A 16,362-nucleotide genomic window follows, 5' to 3' on the forward strand; every position below is an offset into this window, starting at 1 on the left:
GTTTTTGATTTTAAAAAGTAATCTTATGTGAAGTCGGAGCTCCAGTCGGCCTACACTAGTCTCTGCCCAACTCCATCGCAAATCGTGGAGTTTAGTTTAGTCGACTAGCCCACAGCACTACATGGGCAGAGCTAAACGGGCTTTGATCAAAGGTTCTGATCAAAAGCAGACACAGCGTTTTCCCTCTAGCTTTTCATTTTGTACAGACTGAATAAAATCACCAGTAAAAAAGATAGAGGATATGACTGGTTTCCTACAAGAGCCATTCATTTGAACATAGCCTTTACAATAATGCAGATACTCATAATAAAATTCATGATTGAGTTAAATTCTTATTTTGAATAAATCATCATCTAAAAAAAATGCAACCTTTATTTAACTAGGCAAGTCAGTTAAGAACAAAAATAACAAATTCTTATTTACAATGACGGCCTACACCGGCCAAACAACACTGGGCCAATTGTGAGCCGCCCCATGGGACTCCCGATCACGGCTGGATGCTAAAGCTGTCTGTGCCTTACTGAAGCTGTAACAGGTATGTACTTGTACTTAGTACCCATGTACTTGATACCCACTACTAAAAGAGGTATACCTTTGGTAAAACTAAAGCCAACTGTGGTGTCCTGACTACTTATGGCTAATCTCAGAGGAGTGTACGTGTCAATCAAAGAGAGCCCTACTGACCGGGTTCCTCCTCATGGCCCCTCCCACAGCTCTCACGGCCCTGGGGTTTCCTGCCATCTCAGCCAGCCGCTTATACGACACCGTCTCTCCCACCTTCACGTCCCGCACAAGAGTCTGCAGAACCCGGCTGGTGAAGGAATCTGCAAGATAAAAGAGAAAGAGTAAAATAGAGGGAGTGAGTCGGAGGTATAAAGGTAGAGACTGACGCATAATTAGTCACAGTGCAGTAAAAAGTGATTTTCCTGTATTTTATATACATAATATTTCACACTATGATGTTGGAATAATATAGTGAAATTGTGAAAATTATGATAATGCCCTTTTAGCTGTTTGAAAAGACCGCCTGAAATTTCAGCCTGTTTTGGTGACATCACCAGGCAGTAAATTAGTTAAAACTGGAATATGGTAGTACGTACGGCCCAGTCCATCACTGGGGCCAAGCTTCCTGCCATCCTGGACATCTATACCAGGCGGTGTCTGAGGAAGGCCCTAAAATATGTCAAAAAGACTCCAGCCACCCTAGTCATAGACTGTTCTCTCTGCTACCGCACGGCAAGCGGTACCGGAGCGCCAAGTCTATGTCCAAAAGACTTCTTAACAGCTTCTATCCACAAGAGATGAGACTACTGAACAGCTAATCAAATGGCTACCCAGACTATTTGCATTGCCCCTCCCTTCTACGCTGCTGGTACTCTCTGTTTATTATCTATGCATAGTCACTTTAACTCTACCTACATGTACATATTACCTTAATTCCCTCGACTAACCTGTGGCCCGGCCCCGCACACTGACTCACTGTTCTGATATCCCCTGTATATAGCCTCACTACTGTTATTTTATTGTTGCTCTTTAATTGTTTGTTATTTTTCTACTTTATTTCTTTCTTTTTTACTTCAGTTAATTTTTGTAAATACTTTCATAACACTTATTTTTCTTAAAACTAGCATTGTTGGTTAAGGGCTTGTAGTAAGCATTTCACTGTAAGGTCTACGCATGTTGTATTCCACACGTGACAAATAAAATGTGATTTTATGTAACTTTTTGGGTGACCTGATCAAATTCAAACAGAAATGTGATTTATAGATCTGTCACTCATTGAAAACAAGTGTAAGCGGTAGATCTGTTCCATATGCTCAATTTCTATGCTTCCTGTGCTTAAGTTTTGTTTTTGCGTCTTTTACTTTCAGTTTTGTACACCAGCTTCAAACAGCTAAAATTACTTTATTTTTGGGTATAGTTAAAAATGCTTCACAGAGCTTTAGATGGTACAATGATTCTCTACACTAATTCTTGCTTGTTTTGTAAAATAAACTGAATTAGGCAAACTAATAGATTTTAGCAACCAAGAAATGGCAGAGCGATTTCTGAATAGTGCATCTTTAATAGACAACTAAGAAAGAGCTTTCCAAATCTTTCTTCCAATAACAGCTACAAAAGAGAAAGAGTTTTACATGAAGGAAATTATTTCTGAAGAAGGACAATCTAGGTTATATTAGATAAGGTCACAGCTACAATTATAAGGTCGCTCTTTCATTTAAAAGGATTAAGAGAGGCCAAATAGACACCAAATCTGTTCTAATTTTTTGAATAAAAATAATTTGAATGTTGCACACCATTTGTGGCAGTGGGATGACTTTGAGGTTAATAAGACTAATGTGTCCTTTTAATTGCTTTCTATTGAGAGTAGATTCATTATATCAGGCTCTCTTAAATAGTGGAATTCAGAAATGATTTGCAGTTTAAGAAGCCACATTAACAGCTTTGATTTCATTAACACTTGAGCGGTAGCATTATCTTCAGCTGTACTACCAGACTACTCTGATTACTTACAGTAGAAATGCAATATATTCAAAACGGATCTATTTTTACTCTGAACATTGACTATCTGTGTACAATTGAACCGTACCTTTGTAAAGTGAAATAGGGAACAGCTTAAGCTTGTTGGTCCTTTAATTCATGCATCCTACACAGTCAATTAGCCATCTACCATGCCATCTCATTCTGGTCTAAGAGAGCACATGACAAGTGATCTACAGTAGGTGAAATCCCTCTAAATTGGCATTGTGTGAAAACATGTAACCCCCCCAGTATCTCTTCTACAGAGCGAACATCCTTCACTCCCTAGGCTCTCACCTTATAGTCACTCTCCGCTACACAAAGCCACGCCAACAAGGCAATTTGCCTAAACTGGGGGGAATAAGTATAACACCTGAAGGGGATATATTTGATTGATGCGTACCCATGTGAGTTCTTTGTCTTCAACGAGGCCCGTAGGTACTGTTTAATAATTTTTCAGGTAATAATCACGCTGTCAACGAGCTGATGGGTTCTGACGAAGGCAGACTTCATGTAAAGAGGAGAGAGGAAGCTTTATCCTCAATTTTTAAATAGATTATTCTTGCTTGTAAATTATGGATTCGCGTGCATGGCGTGTGTGTTACATATTGATACCGCTGTGACTCTGGTGGCTAAACAGCACCACTTCCTGACTACAGATACAAATCAGTGTTTATGTACACATTATCGACAAACAACTAGTCAATGTCAAATTGACAGACTCTACATCATGACCGAGTCTATGTTAACTTGCACTATATGTCTTAAGTGAGTACACCCCCAGTTTCTTGGTCAAACAAGAAAAAGGTTTATACTGGTTCCACAGACATAAACCTACACATCTAGAGGTTAAACAACTCTGGCCTCAACAGTGTTGGAGAGAGTTTCACGAGGGTCACCTCAGGTGACCAGCAATGATTTGAGAGCGGTCCCTTAGCCCCATACTTCATAAAGGGCTTAATATGGTGTGTCTGGGGTCAAGACCCTGTTTAGATAGGGTCACACCGATGTCAATTGTTTAAATAAAAGTTGAGGGGCACCACTTACACCTTTACAGACATCCCATAATGATGTCACAGGTCATTACCTACCATAAGCGCAGGTGACAGGGACATTGGAGAGGCCAGATTGGCTGGGACTAAAATCGATGGGTAGAACTGGATTATATGATTTTAAATCTATTGACGTTATTGTTCTTTTTAAATGTAATACTGTACATAAAATAATAAATCCAGTAGTTTATTAGCCGTTCATAATGTTGTGTAGGTGACTGTGTGGAACATTTGCAGACACTACATGAGCCTAGCTAACTAACAATGAGATTTGGAGAGATCATTTTCCAGTTGCTACCCAACCCTCTGTAGTTGTGAGCATAAAGTATAATAGTGGAAATGCGGCTCCCTCATTATCCTTTGTGTCTAATGGCAGGGAGGAGAGAATTTGGCTCCTAGTCAAAGTGTCTCCTGAGTCTTAGGGGATCCATACTTTTGAAGGCTGACGGGGTGTTCATGATTCTCTGATTATTCGATATTCTGAAAACGTTCATTTCCCTAATTCCTCTCCACATCACAGGGGCGGGTCCTGGAGAGTCTCATCTCGCACTGCGCTGTGCACAGAGGGAGGTTCAGACTCCTGCAGGAACCCAGTCATATGGGCTTTGAAGAGCGCCCTTCCCCCCTCCCCACACGTTCCCCGTGCCGCTTACCCAGACTAAGATCCTCTCGTCTTTTACATATGGATGTATAATTAATGAAAGAATATGCATCATTCTGAGAACCTGTGGTGTCTGTGTTTGAGGAGACACACACTCACTTTCTCCATCTCTTCTCGACCAACCAAAGTTTGTGTGTGATGTGGTGCATGACAGCGAGTGAAGGAAAACAAGTTTCACATCATGTCACCTCAACCGGGTTGTTACTTTACGCAAAGAAGCTTAATATTAAAAGTGGTTCCATTTTATATGAACAGAGCGAATGAACGTGACAACATTGAAAAAGTAGAGGCAATGATTCCTGTGAGAAGCTGTAAGTAATGTGACATTCAGCTTTTCTCACCCCCCAAAAAAACAAAGCCTTTATGTTGGACATGAGTCGTTCTAATTACTCTATGCATTTCATGAATCTCCTGAGGGCACTTAACAACAGGTTAGTATAACTAGCAATTCATTCAAACTGTAAACACATTCGTACCCTGCTCATAACCAGAAGAAAATGTAAAAATTCTGATGATCATCAAAAATATAGAAAGTGCATTTTCTTCCCTCAATAGACAAATACTCATGCTGCCTGCATTTAACATGTCTTCACTGACAACCGTTACAGCTATTGGACCACAGAGAGCAATTCACTCCTAGGCTACCATCTATTTACCCAACCTCAAAACAACAGAGATGTGTGTGTGTGTGTGTGTGTGTGTGTGTGTGGGTGGGGGGGTTAACAGAGCACAATCATTTATTCAGATCAGGTACTAATGAAGAATTCCATCTATCCAGAAATTTAATTAAAACCCCAAAGACTTCAGATGAGATGCGATTTGAAAGAGCCCGGGGCGGGTACACAAGCACTTGGTGGTGGAGGGAATCACGCTGGAAGTTGATATCGTAATTGCTCCTGATGTATTTCTGCATTGCCTTTGCGGGAGCGTGGGACTCGTTGCAGTATACAGAGTCTCAATGGAGTACCTACTCATTGAAAATGCCATCACTCAAGCACTGTGTGGATCTGCATGAAATTAGACTGCAACTAAAACCTAATAGCAGGGGAAGAGTAGCACGGTTGTTGAGTACATGCAATGGAGTGGATTTGAGTGCTGTCATATTTTTTGGGTGTAGGTGCGCTTTATTTCCTCCTAAATTAAACCACTTCGGAAAATGATCAGCTTCAATACAATAAGCATTCAGACTTAAAAGTCTAAACTGACTGATTTGTCATTTTCTTCGAAATGATTTATGGTGTCTTATGGCATTATGATACTAATTTATTCTTGCAGAAAATGCTCTAATAATTGCCTACCTATGTACTGCTGCCTATAAACTACAAAATCACAGCTATTTCTTGAAAGCACACTAACTGTCCATTGTGAAGGCTCTCTTGTCCCCTGCTGTGGGTGACTGGTCAAGCCAACAATGCCCTCATTGAAACTTTACTAACATTCACATGTTCTCATTAAAAAAAAGCTTCCTGTCTGAACATGTCAAGAGTGGAATTTGATCAGTTTTCAAGAATGTGCCAAGAATCATGGGAACAGCGGCCAAGACTAACACGCATGGTAAGGGCTGCCACAGATTACTGAACCAAGTTACAGCTCCGGGTTCTGTTCTCTCTCTCTGCCATAAAATACTTCATTATAACACAGTGAGCCAGAGAGTGTAAGTGAGGTAACTGACAATTAAGAGTGAAAGCCTGATTCCAGTCATGGCTCTGAAAAAGTATTTATCCATGGCGACAGACCTCCATGCAGGGTGGGGTGATGAAAGACTGGGAGTGGGAGCCTCCCCACGGTCCACGGCTCGCTGAAGTAGGCCCGAAGCCATTCCACGCAGTGCTGCAACTCTGGGCCCATTTCCTCTTGGCCATTGCTAACAGTGACCACACAGCTTAGGGAGGTGTCACCACTCCTGTGAGAGATATGAAGTAGAAGTAGATTAATAAGAAGTAGATTAATAAGAGACCATTCTCGGTTAGACAGTATCATAGCATGTCATGTGTGTAATAAAAGTCCTGAATGAAAGGGCATGAATGATAGAGTAATGACAAAAGTGTTTCATTGTATGCAAACGGACAGAGGTTGTTGATGTGAATGAAACAGCTGAATAGTTTGGCATGACATCAAAAGCTAAGTATTTCATGCAAAAGTGTTATTGCATGTCAGTTGTCAAAAATAACAGGATTTACAATTATTCTTATGGCAGCAAGGCTCTAAAACTAGTTTAGTTTAGTCCCAGTAAACAAAGGCAGCATATCAATATAAAAGGGTGCCTACAAGCAACAAACAAAACTTGGACTTGCACCTGGGAAAGCACTTTGCCTATGGTTGAGCTAGCATCACTTAACGAAGATGAGGTTGCTCTGTGATGCTGACCAGCCTCTAGGTCCGCAAGTGGACTGACCCATATTGGACATGTAAAGACCCTACTGGGATAGCCATTTCTGAACATGTGCATTTCGGTAAAGTAGACCCCAAGCTGTGTTGCAGCTCAACACCGCCAATTCCATTAACTGGTGTATGGACGTGTAAATAAATAATGACACCATTTAAGTGCCTTTTTGGAAGATTGGTTTATCCTGTATAGTATTAATAATACACATTTAGTTTGTTAAACACAAAGAGCACATTTTTTCGAACCCACAATACGTAAGTCAACATGGTGTACTTTTTAACACTGCTGCAGGAAACAATTTGTGCAAAAAAAACAAAACAAAAACATGAATTCAACATCCTTGGCTGAGGTTTACTAGCTAGTGTGTTATGGTGCAGTTCAGTTTTCAGAAAGCAGCAAAGCCTAGGTGTTTGTGGTTGTAATGAAACTCTCAGGGGTGCTATTTTACAGTAGGTGTGAACACTGTAAAAGGTGTAAATACTCATATCAAAATACACCAAACCACAGTTGAGTTTATAGTCAAGTGCTGACAACTCAGACACCTAGCCCTGGTCCAAGCCGAGACCCAGTCAAACAATGGCTCTGGCTCATAGCAATCTCTTTCGGCATGGGTGAGCGCCCAGCCAGCCCCTACTTTTCATTGTCTCTCCCTCACCCCCTTCTCCCCCTCCCCAAACGCCGCTCCCCCCTTCTCTCCTCATTTCTCCCTTCTCTGAATTTCTCTATTCCCTCTCCAGACCCCCCCCCCCCCCATCCCCATCCCTCTCTTTCTCTCAGTGAGGATGTTCCAGCCACTGCACACTGACAGCTCAGGGATATTGTTTGTGGAAATGTTCCTGTTGGACCCGCAGGCCTTACAATCTACTGGACAGAGGCTAGAGCACCTTTGCTTAAGGCATAGGACCTTTAACCTCCACTCACACTTTAGACCTGTCACTATGGCTGTTATCCCACAGGCCTCTGCTATAGACCCTCACAATGAGGGTGTATGAGTGATCCTACATTGAATTTTACATTTAGTACAAGTCAATATAATACAGTCAGCAAACATACATGTTATTGTGTAATTGTTACAAAGTTAGTTTAGCTGAAGACATATTGGGAGAGGCTGGGCGTTTGTACTCTTTATCGTCATATGCAATTTGTAAACTCAGATTAAGTACGAGAGCATCTCTTTCAACAGAAAAAGCAAATACATTTTTTTTTTTTTACTTTATGGGAGGAAGATTAGAAACCATGACCTTGAAATGTGAGATCAGAGATATCCAATCAATGTCTTCAATGTTCTTCCAATTACAATAACACTCTCCCAGGAGAAATACTCGTGTCTTGAGATAAACAAAAAGAAAGCCAAATCGCATACAGCTTTTGTATACCAACCAACCCACAAATGAAGTGTTCAATTCCTGAAGGCCCTTTTAAAATCGCACAATTTTAATGTTACTTTTCCATAGTTTAGAACGGAATATTTTTAACATCCTGTGACCTGTTTTTTCCTTCGGTTATTCGTTTCCACAGGCAAGGGTTTGCGTCAGAGGACAACATATTTCCCTTGATAGTGGATTGTGAGTTGAAAGAATTTCTAATATTGTGCTCCTGTCACAATCGATTTGCAATTACCATAAATCATTGCTGTGCAGTGTGAGAGTCGTTTAGCACTCTACCTATTTTATTTGAGCAAATGCAAATAATGAATTGAGCATGTATATAGTTATTAGGATGGCTATTTAATTTACCCTAGGATGAACAGAAAAAAATAAATCAGGGAAGCGATACCGCATCAACAAAAATATTGTTGCCATGTTTTGTCAAAACTTATAGGTCTTCTACAGTATGACTTATGCAATCTACTGCACAGCATGTATCAGGGACATACTTTGGTGGGAGTATCTACTGTCATTAAAAGGAATTGCTTTCATCTAATTGTCGACATTGTTGTCAGAGTATTTTAGGAGGAAAAACCTTCAGCTTTCATGCCTCCATCCTGTGAAGTGTGATCTTGCTTATCCTGTCTCGATTGGCAGCCACGTTTGGCACCACTTACCAGAGTTCTCCTTCACCAATCATGGCTAACATGGCGGGTCAGAGGATGAAACAGAAAAGGGTAAGACCGGTCCATATTTTCCTTAGCCTTACAGTAGCAGATACTTAACACTGAGATGTTAGAACTCGAGAGAGCGTGAAAACAGCCTGAAATGACTATCTAAAAAAGGAAGGCTTCAAGGCAAAGGGTGTGTTACAATTGTATGCCACTTGCTCAATGAAGCTCACTCAAGCAGTTGAAATTCCGCTGGTAGCCCACTACAGTATCTAGCTACAATAGCCACAGAGACAGTGAGGTACTTCAAGCTGGCTGTAGCACACGGCTTAGTAACCATGGACTCTAAGTAGACACACATTACCAGTGGCTTATTTCTTACTCTATCATCCATATACAACCCACTCAGCAATATGTATCTACATGGGACTAGTGAGCAGTTTTAAATAGTGTTTTCAGCCTCTAGTCTCCAGTGTCTTCCAAGGAGATTCTAATTACCAGAGTGGTACAGTAACAAGGCAGTGAGGGAGTAAATGTATTAAGGATCCCCTGGAATGAGGACCTCTGGAGCCACAACTGTCTATCCTGGGCTGAGAGAGAGGGACAGTGACCCTGCATGGATAGCCTCTGTCGAAATTTGACCATGTCAAGCACAAAGGCATTATGGGAATCCAGTGTCACCAAGTCCTAATTGCTGTCTGTGTTCGGAGCAAATGACTGCCTTGTTCCTCTGATTAGTGAGGAGGGTAATCTTCACCTGTGTATGCCAGCCCTGCTGAGGGCCCTTGAGTGTTAGCGCTTCGTCTTCTGTAATTTATTTTTAAATCAGTGCCCGTTCCCAGGAGTTTTGAGTGTTTTGTTGTGAACCGCTTACCATGATCCCCACCACCGCCCCCCTCACCCCTAAATCCTTGACTAAATCCTTGTTTGGTGCCGCAGGAAGATAAGCAAGAACAACACTTGGCCATAATTGACTCATACTTCTCTTCAAGATGTCAGAACACAACCATCTTCCTGCCTCAGTACACCATACACTGTACAGTGTTGAATAGCACAAATGTAGAATACGTTCAGTCTCAAAAACAAGCCACATGGCATCATGCTACCATCAAAAGTTTTCAGATAATGATAGAACATTCTGATCTAGAACGGCTTAAAAAAAATATAGCTTCCCTGGTTGAAATAAATCCAACATGAATCCAAACCGGCCTAACTTGAGATCTGTGCTCCCATTTTCACACAAATCTCAAGTTAGGATTCAGCTCTGGGTGAATCTACATTCACAAATGAATGGCTGTGTTGGGTTGTTTACAGGTAGTGTGTCAACACAGGTGTTGGTTTCCACAGGAAATGACACAGGCAGCCTGATTGGGGAAAGAGTCCCAGGAGACAGAGCTATAGGCACAGAGCACAGATGGGTCCAAGGGCCACGGGGAACTGCACCTTAATGAACCTGCAGCTGAGCACTAGGCCAGAAAAACAAAATACATCTACAGTACCTAAGGCCATTATAAAATCTAAATGCAAAATGATGACATAGTTTAACCAGCGTTTCCCAAACTCGGTCCTCGGGACCCCAAGGGGTGGAAGTTTTGTTTTTTGCCCTAACACTACACAGCTGATTCAAAACCTTGATGATTAGTTGATCATTTTAAATCAGCTGTGTAGTGTTAGGACAAAAAACAAAACATGCACTCCTTGAGGTCCCGAGGACAGAGTCTGAGAACTAGTGTTAGTAGTATTAGTAGTGTGTTAAAACTGCTGTGACAGCTGGGGTATTAGACAGAATATAGCAGGCATGCTTAGACAGTTTGACAGTGAACATTTTGAGGGAGAACAGTTACAAATCAAACACTCGGCCTCATGTGGTCTATGACAATGGAGAGTGTAAGGTTATACTAGCTGGGGCTAAATAGACTAAAACACTGACAATATCCATTCCTCTTGTGTGTAACACAGTCAATCTCTCTTATGCTTTACTATAACAAGTATGGTGAGCACATTCGTACAAAATACTAATTACTCGTGTACTGTAAGGGTTTCTTGTCTCTTTCTCCTCTCAATGGGTGTTTCTTTTACAAGCAGGCCTGATGCTGAACAAAAGCATTTAAAAATCAGTGATTGCTTTCATCCATTTTAATTACATTCAGAAATGGCATTTCTGCCACATAATACACCCCTATTGTTTCAGAATTATCTGGCTCGGAAAAGAAAATCTACAATTTTTGATGATATTCCCGAGTTAAATCGCCTCTTGAAATTGAAATATGCTGTTGAAATATAAAATGAAGACAGCCTTTCCTGCTGATATACCACAAGCTCCTTGGTTTTGTGCAGGGTGCTGCTATTATTATGCATATCCAGGTAGAAAGTTAATTAACCCAAAGCTTAAGCTAATTATGGTAGCAGAATGCTATCAACCAAATGCTTTCAGTCAGACAGCTGTCCAGAATTTCATTTGCTAATCATTTGTCTTTTGGAAGAGCATATGGTAGATTTCCCTGCTATCAGAGGCAAAACAAACAGATGAAAACAATTAACTAAAAACAATGTGCACTGTTGAAAAATCAGACACAGATTTATACAGCTTTGTGAGAGAGGAAAAAAGCTGGATTTATGGCATAGGGAAGTATAATGACAATTTTGGTTTGAGCCACTTAGGATTTCCGGCGCATCACATGATCCATGTGTGATGGGAATTCAGATGCACAAATATATTGTTTATATCTATATGCAAATGAGACAGAGTGTTCATTGTTTATCCGTGTAGTATTAATGAGAATATCTATGGAACCATACGCGTGCCGGCCGACAGTATTTCTAACAGTTTCTATTAGAGCACCACATTTTCTGTTTGTCCAACTGTATGTTTTTTTTTTGTTAAAGCAGGAATATATATCACTTTAATACTTTACCTTTGAATTAAATCAATTATTGTATGCATTATTTTTGTTACAAAATTGCAGCATACTGGTAGCTGTTAAAGAATGATTGATATCAGTATCGCCTTGCAACATTATCAGGCAATAAAGACTACTCAAGAACTAATGCAACATGTCACACACAGGCATCTGCACTACATTTCTATTGAGGACCTCACAAGCTAAATTGCTTTTTCCAGCTCTCCCACATCTCAGTAAGGTTGACAGAAAAATTGATCAAAGCATTGTAAAATAATATGCCCACAAAATGTCTTGGGGCCAAAAGTCCAGCCTTTTTCCATTTTTCACCCTAACAAAAAAAGTAGTCTGTGTTTTTCCTCTGTATAACATGTCTCTGTTTTGGGGTGAGAAGCATCATATTTCAGATAATAGTAATCTCCTGTAAACAAAATGTGTATCATTTTTCAGTGAACAATGTTATGGCCATGTTAAAAAAGGGAATGCTGGTTAACAGTGTGTTGGGTGGCTTAGTCCCCAACAGGGGTTGTTGAGATATAATGAATTTGTTCATCTGACGTTGCCTTCAGGGCTGTCGTTAGACTGGTGGAGGTTTATTTCAGCAAATGTTGCCTAGCCATATCAGTTAGGAAGCAAAAGGGGCTTGAGACGTTTCTATTAGAAAAGCTGACGGTCATGGTGTGTAAGCAATGCTTCAAGTGCATTTGTGTGACTATAATGTCATTTATCAATCACACTTTTTCAATATGGCAAATGCTTTGTTACCACTGCTGTTGTTTTGCACTGAACAATGCTAACCCTAGGCTTCAACCAAGCACACATCTTTGGTTGCCAACTCTTCTAGTGCAAAACACTCCTGGACCAAAACCAAAAAATTACACACTTTTTGGAGAATTATAAATCTTGAGGAAGACTGGCTTAGGCAATTGGATTGTTTTTGCTTTGTTTTGCCATTTTGATGCTAATTGTATAGGCTACTTTACAATTAAGTTGTTGCTGACATACTCAAATAATTTATCAATGCCAGTATTTAACTGATCGCGATAGCATTCAAACATTATCCAGATTAAATCCTTACTTGTTCTTACATTTGGGAAGATACATTGCAGCCTAATAGAAACTACTCTGATGACCGACATAGCAAATTATATTAAACGCAGCATCTACTGATGCAAATCATTAAATTCATTTGCATATTCTCACTGAACCTGAACACACAAATTAAACCACATCCAGAACGAGGGGCAGAAAAGGTGCTTGTGCATGGTTACAGGACATATTCGATAATCACATTCCATATTATTAATTTCTACACTTCTGCTGATTAACAAGTATAATGTTTTTACTGCTTGATGAATTTTAAGGGATGGGAGACAGCTAGGTAGCAGACATATTGACTTAAAATATACAAGGGCATTAATATGTTTCCATAAATTACAGTGTTCCATACATTACTAAAAGGGTGACTTCCTTTTTGGTGAATGTGAAAAAGCTTTCATTTCCCAAACCAATCAAGTTGATCAAATTTGAATCTGTGATACAGATATTATTACATATTTAATTTCCATCTAATCAAAACCAATTTGAAATGTAGGGCATGGACCTGAAAATTGGAATTTGTTGAAAATGAAAGACTACATACTTATTTATGGAGATTTTAATCATTTCCAATCATTCAAGATTGCAAATAGTCAATATTATTGAGCAATGATTGCTCTGAAATCCCACTGTACCTGTTTGAGGAGTGTAAAAGGGGTTTTCTAGAACTGATAAATATCAGTTCTAACTAGGAAGCAAAATACATACCGGTATACAGAAAAGGCCATGTTCCCTATGCCCTTAGCTGGCCCTAGTCTTCCACTCTAATAGTCACCCTTGTTGGTAATAAACAGTTAGATTTCAGAAGATCTCAAATATACTGCAGGAATAATGTGCCATCAGAAATCAAATTTCAAGCGCAACTGTATTCTAGTGCCCCTCATATTTCTAGTGTCTCCTAGATTTTGCCCAACTTTCTTTGGGATATTTCTTAGGGGATCAACAAAAATGCCCCTGCTTCCAATGAGGAATTGGGAGCACTCGATCACACGGGTGGATGCGGTCTGCCTGTAAATTGCACACCTTTGTTTAGAATGTCGGTGGCTATACAGTACAGTACCTTTCTGCAGGTGGAACATCCATTAGGATCTGGATGGTGTGCACACCATTTTCACATCCGCTGACTTGGATCTTTCCCAGGGGACTTTGCAACGAGATGGTCCTCTGTCTGCACTGACTCGGACTCTTCATGTTATTGCCCTGGTAGGGAAACATATGCAATGTTGTATTCATGTAGGTGGCTAAATTTCAGAATTTTTTACACATTCTATATTGAAGGAATTGTTGTAAAGCAAGCAAGCCACGTACGAGTCAAATGTTAATGATTTGTACACCTACCCTTGAAACAATGTCATGATGTGACATGATCCTTACATTAAAATCCTGTATTTCTTTGTTTTATGGAGAAAAAAAAAACTATCTGCCCATCTAACCAATAAATCGCTCGTTTTTTCCCCGCATTTCTTTTCTATATATCATATAAATGAGAAAAACAATGCAGTATGTTCCCTTGTCTGGTGAGGGATTCCCTAGATAGCTCAACATTATTTTCAATCCATCATTTTTGGTTGATGGCCGGGATGTTTTCCTAGCATTAAATTTGTTCCTTAGGGTGCAACTCCAAGGGGATTCCGGTTTCCAGCCCTTAACAACAGTGAAAACGTGCAGCTTTTCTGACGACTGAGATGGATTTTGGCAATAACCAGACAGCACTTTATTTTTTATTTTTACTTTGAGGGAAGGAGAGATGATTGACTATGTTATATTGCGACTTTTTGAGGTATGGGGGTTATAATACATAAAGGTCACATTGATTCCAAGAAATCTCTATTTTCTATACAGGCCTGCACATCAGTTATAAAGTCTAGAAATAACAATGGGTTTACATTTCCCCATTATCATCATGCACTTGTTAAAGTAAACAGGAGGTACAGACAAAAACATAACCATGATACAATAATTTGTTGCTGTCATAATAATTTAAGTGATTTAGATTTGTTTAACTGGACCTATAGCTCAATTCCTTTCCTCTCTATCTACAGTAACCACATAATAGCTTCCAGGAAAAAGGAGAGCACGTAAACTCCTCCCTAACTATTCCAGCAACTCCCAGGTTGGGGGAGGGGAGGGGGGGCTATGAACTAAGACAATCAAGCTGCAATGTTGCAGAGCAGCGCCCACAATAGCAAACCAAGCAATGAAACAGCTTTGACACTAGGGTACTTTACACATATGACACACGTACAATATTTTAATCCTAAACAAACTAAGGGTATCGTAACCAAAAATGTAAAATGATAAGGAGGAATATAGAGTTCAGCTGTTTGATGTGCTGATTAGGCCTAATATACATTTTATATATTTGGTGCAAATAACTGTGTTGCATTTAAGTATAGCTTACAGTATACTATGTTTATTTAGCCTATTTGTACACATAATGAACAGACAAATCCATACAACTAGTCTAACACTGTGTCAGTGGTCAGCGAGACGAGATTTGGATGGCCTCGCGAGACTAAATAATGCGCTAACTACTCTGGAATTCGCGCGCATACTGTCCCTACCCTGAACATGACCCTAACCATTTCAAATCTCAACTTCAACTACATAGGGGAGTCACAAGGACGATGCTGATATTAGCGAGGAAATGAGGCGCGCAGCACACGTTGATATCTTCTAACAACAAAAAAGGCATGTGTACGTGTAGTAATATTGACAGTAGCCTAATATATTGTCAGGAAAATAACAAACAAGAACGTAGCCTACAACTTTATATAATGCCCAAATGCTTCCAAATACTTGCCTGCTCCATGTAACAATGTGTAGTTGTTTCTCTTCCTGGTTTCTCCCACAACGTGTAGGAGGCAGCCAATCAAAAGAGGCAAACGGCTGCATCTACTTTATCTTTACTCCGTATTTGGACAGACATGCTTCCCCCAATGCCCCACAGCAAATAATACAGCTATACTACTAAAATCACACATGCACTATAGTATTCAGTTAATATACAATGTGTCATCCTTGTGAAGGCTGTATTCCTAATCAAACTTTTAAAAGCAGGTAGGAAAAAAATATAGTTAAACAAATCTCACCCACTAGAATACTTAAATGAAAATATTTGTGACACCCACAACTTTCCTGGTGCTTCTTTGATCCACTCATAACTCATGTATCTTCATGAGCTTGCAGCAGCTAGGTAGCCTACTCTCTACACTTTCTCTGTACTATATTTCCATGCAAGTTTCCAATTGAGCTTCTGTGGGTGGCAAGCCAGGCAAGGCCCACACCCCACTCAGTGGTAAGGGTGGGAGCGGGGAGAAAACGCCACCCCTGCAGAGAACATTTTCAAATCTTTGAGGATTTCCGTGCCATCTGGACCCTCTGCCAGTCTGCCCCAGATAGCAAGGGTTGGCAGCGCTACCCGACGGTGCAATATGGCTCTCTCTAATGAACTACTAACTGTCCCCCGTTTTAATTGATGTGACATTTGAGCCATTTATCTCTGACATTTCAATGAAAGATGATTCTCAGCCTTGCCATTTACTTTTTTGTGCAATTTCTAAGTCATTTGCATTTTGCTGCTCTAAACCTGCTTTTTGTCTCTCGTTAGCTAATTAGAGGAACATGCACAATTAGACCTAATAAAAATGAACATAACCTGGTTTGATATGAGCTTGCATGAGTGATAATATAAATTACACTTTTCT

At 40.1% G+C, this 16,362-nt stretch overlaps 1 protein-coding gene across 2 annotated transcripts in view; it reads right to left on the reverse strand.

The window, feature by feature from the left end:
• The window catches only part of mgmt (O-6-methylguanine-DNA methyltransferase), a 29,365-nt gene extending 13,224 nt beyond the window's left edge, over positions 1–16,141 (reverse strand). The window contains exons 1-4 of one of the 2 annotated variants that reach the window (XM_021611387.2): positions 15,459–16,141; positions 13,716–13,855; positions 5,970–6,136; positions 685–824 (exon numbers count right to left, since the gene is read on the reverse strand). In XM_021611387.2, the coding sequence (XP_021467062.1) occupies positions 685–824; positions 5,970–6,136; positions 13,716–13,855; positions 15,459–15,467 (456 nt within the window). In that variant the 5' untranslated portion in view covers positions 15,468–16,141. The remainder of the gene's footprint in view (positions 1–684; positions 825–5,969; positions 6,137–13,715; positions 13,856–15,458) is intronic. The other variant, XM_021611379.2, reaches the window with a different exon arrangement.
• Between the last annotated feature and the right edge of the window lie 221 nt (positions 16,142–16,362).

Source organism: Oncorhynchus mykiss, chromosome 1, assembly GCF_013265735.2.
Source record: "Oncorhynchus mykiss isolate Arlee chromosome 1, USDA_OmykA_1.1, whole genome shotgun sequence".
NCBI classification, from domain to species: Eukaryota; Metazoa; Chordata; class Actinopteri; order Salmoniformes; family Salmonidae; genus Oncorhynchus; species Oncorhynchus mykiss.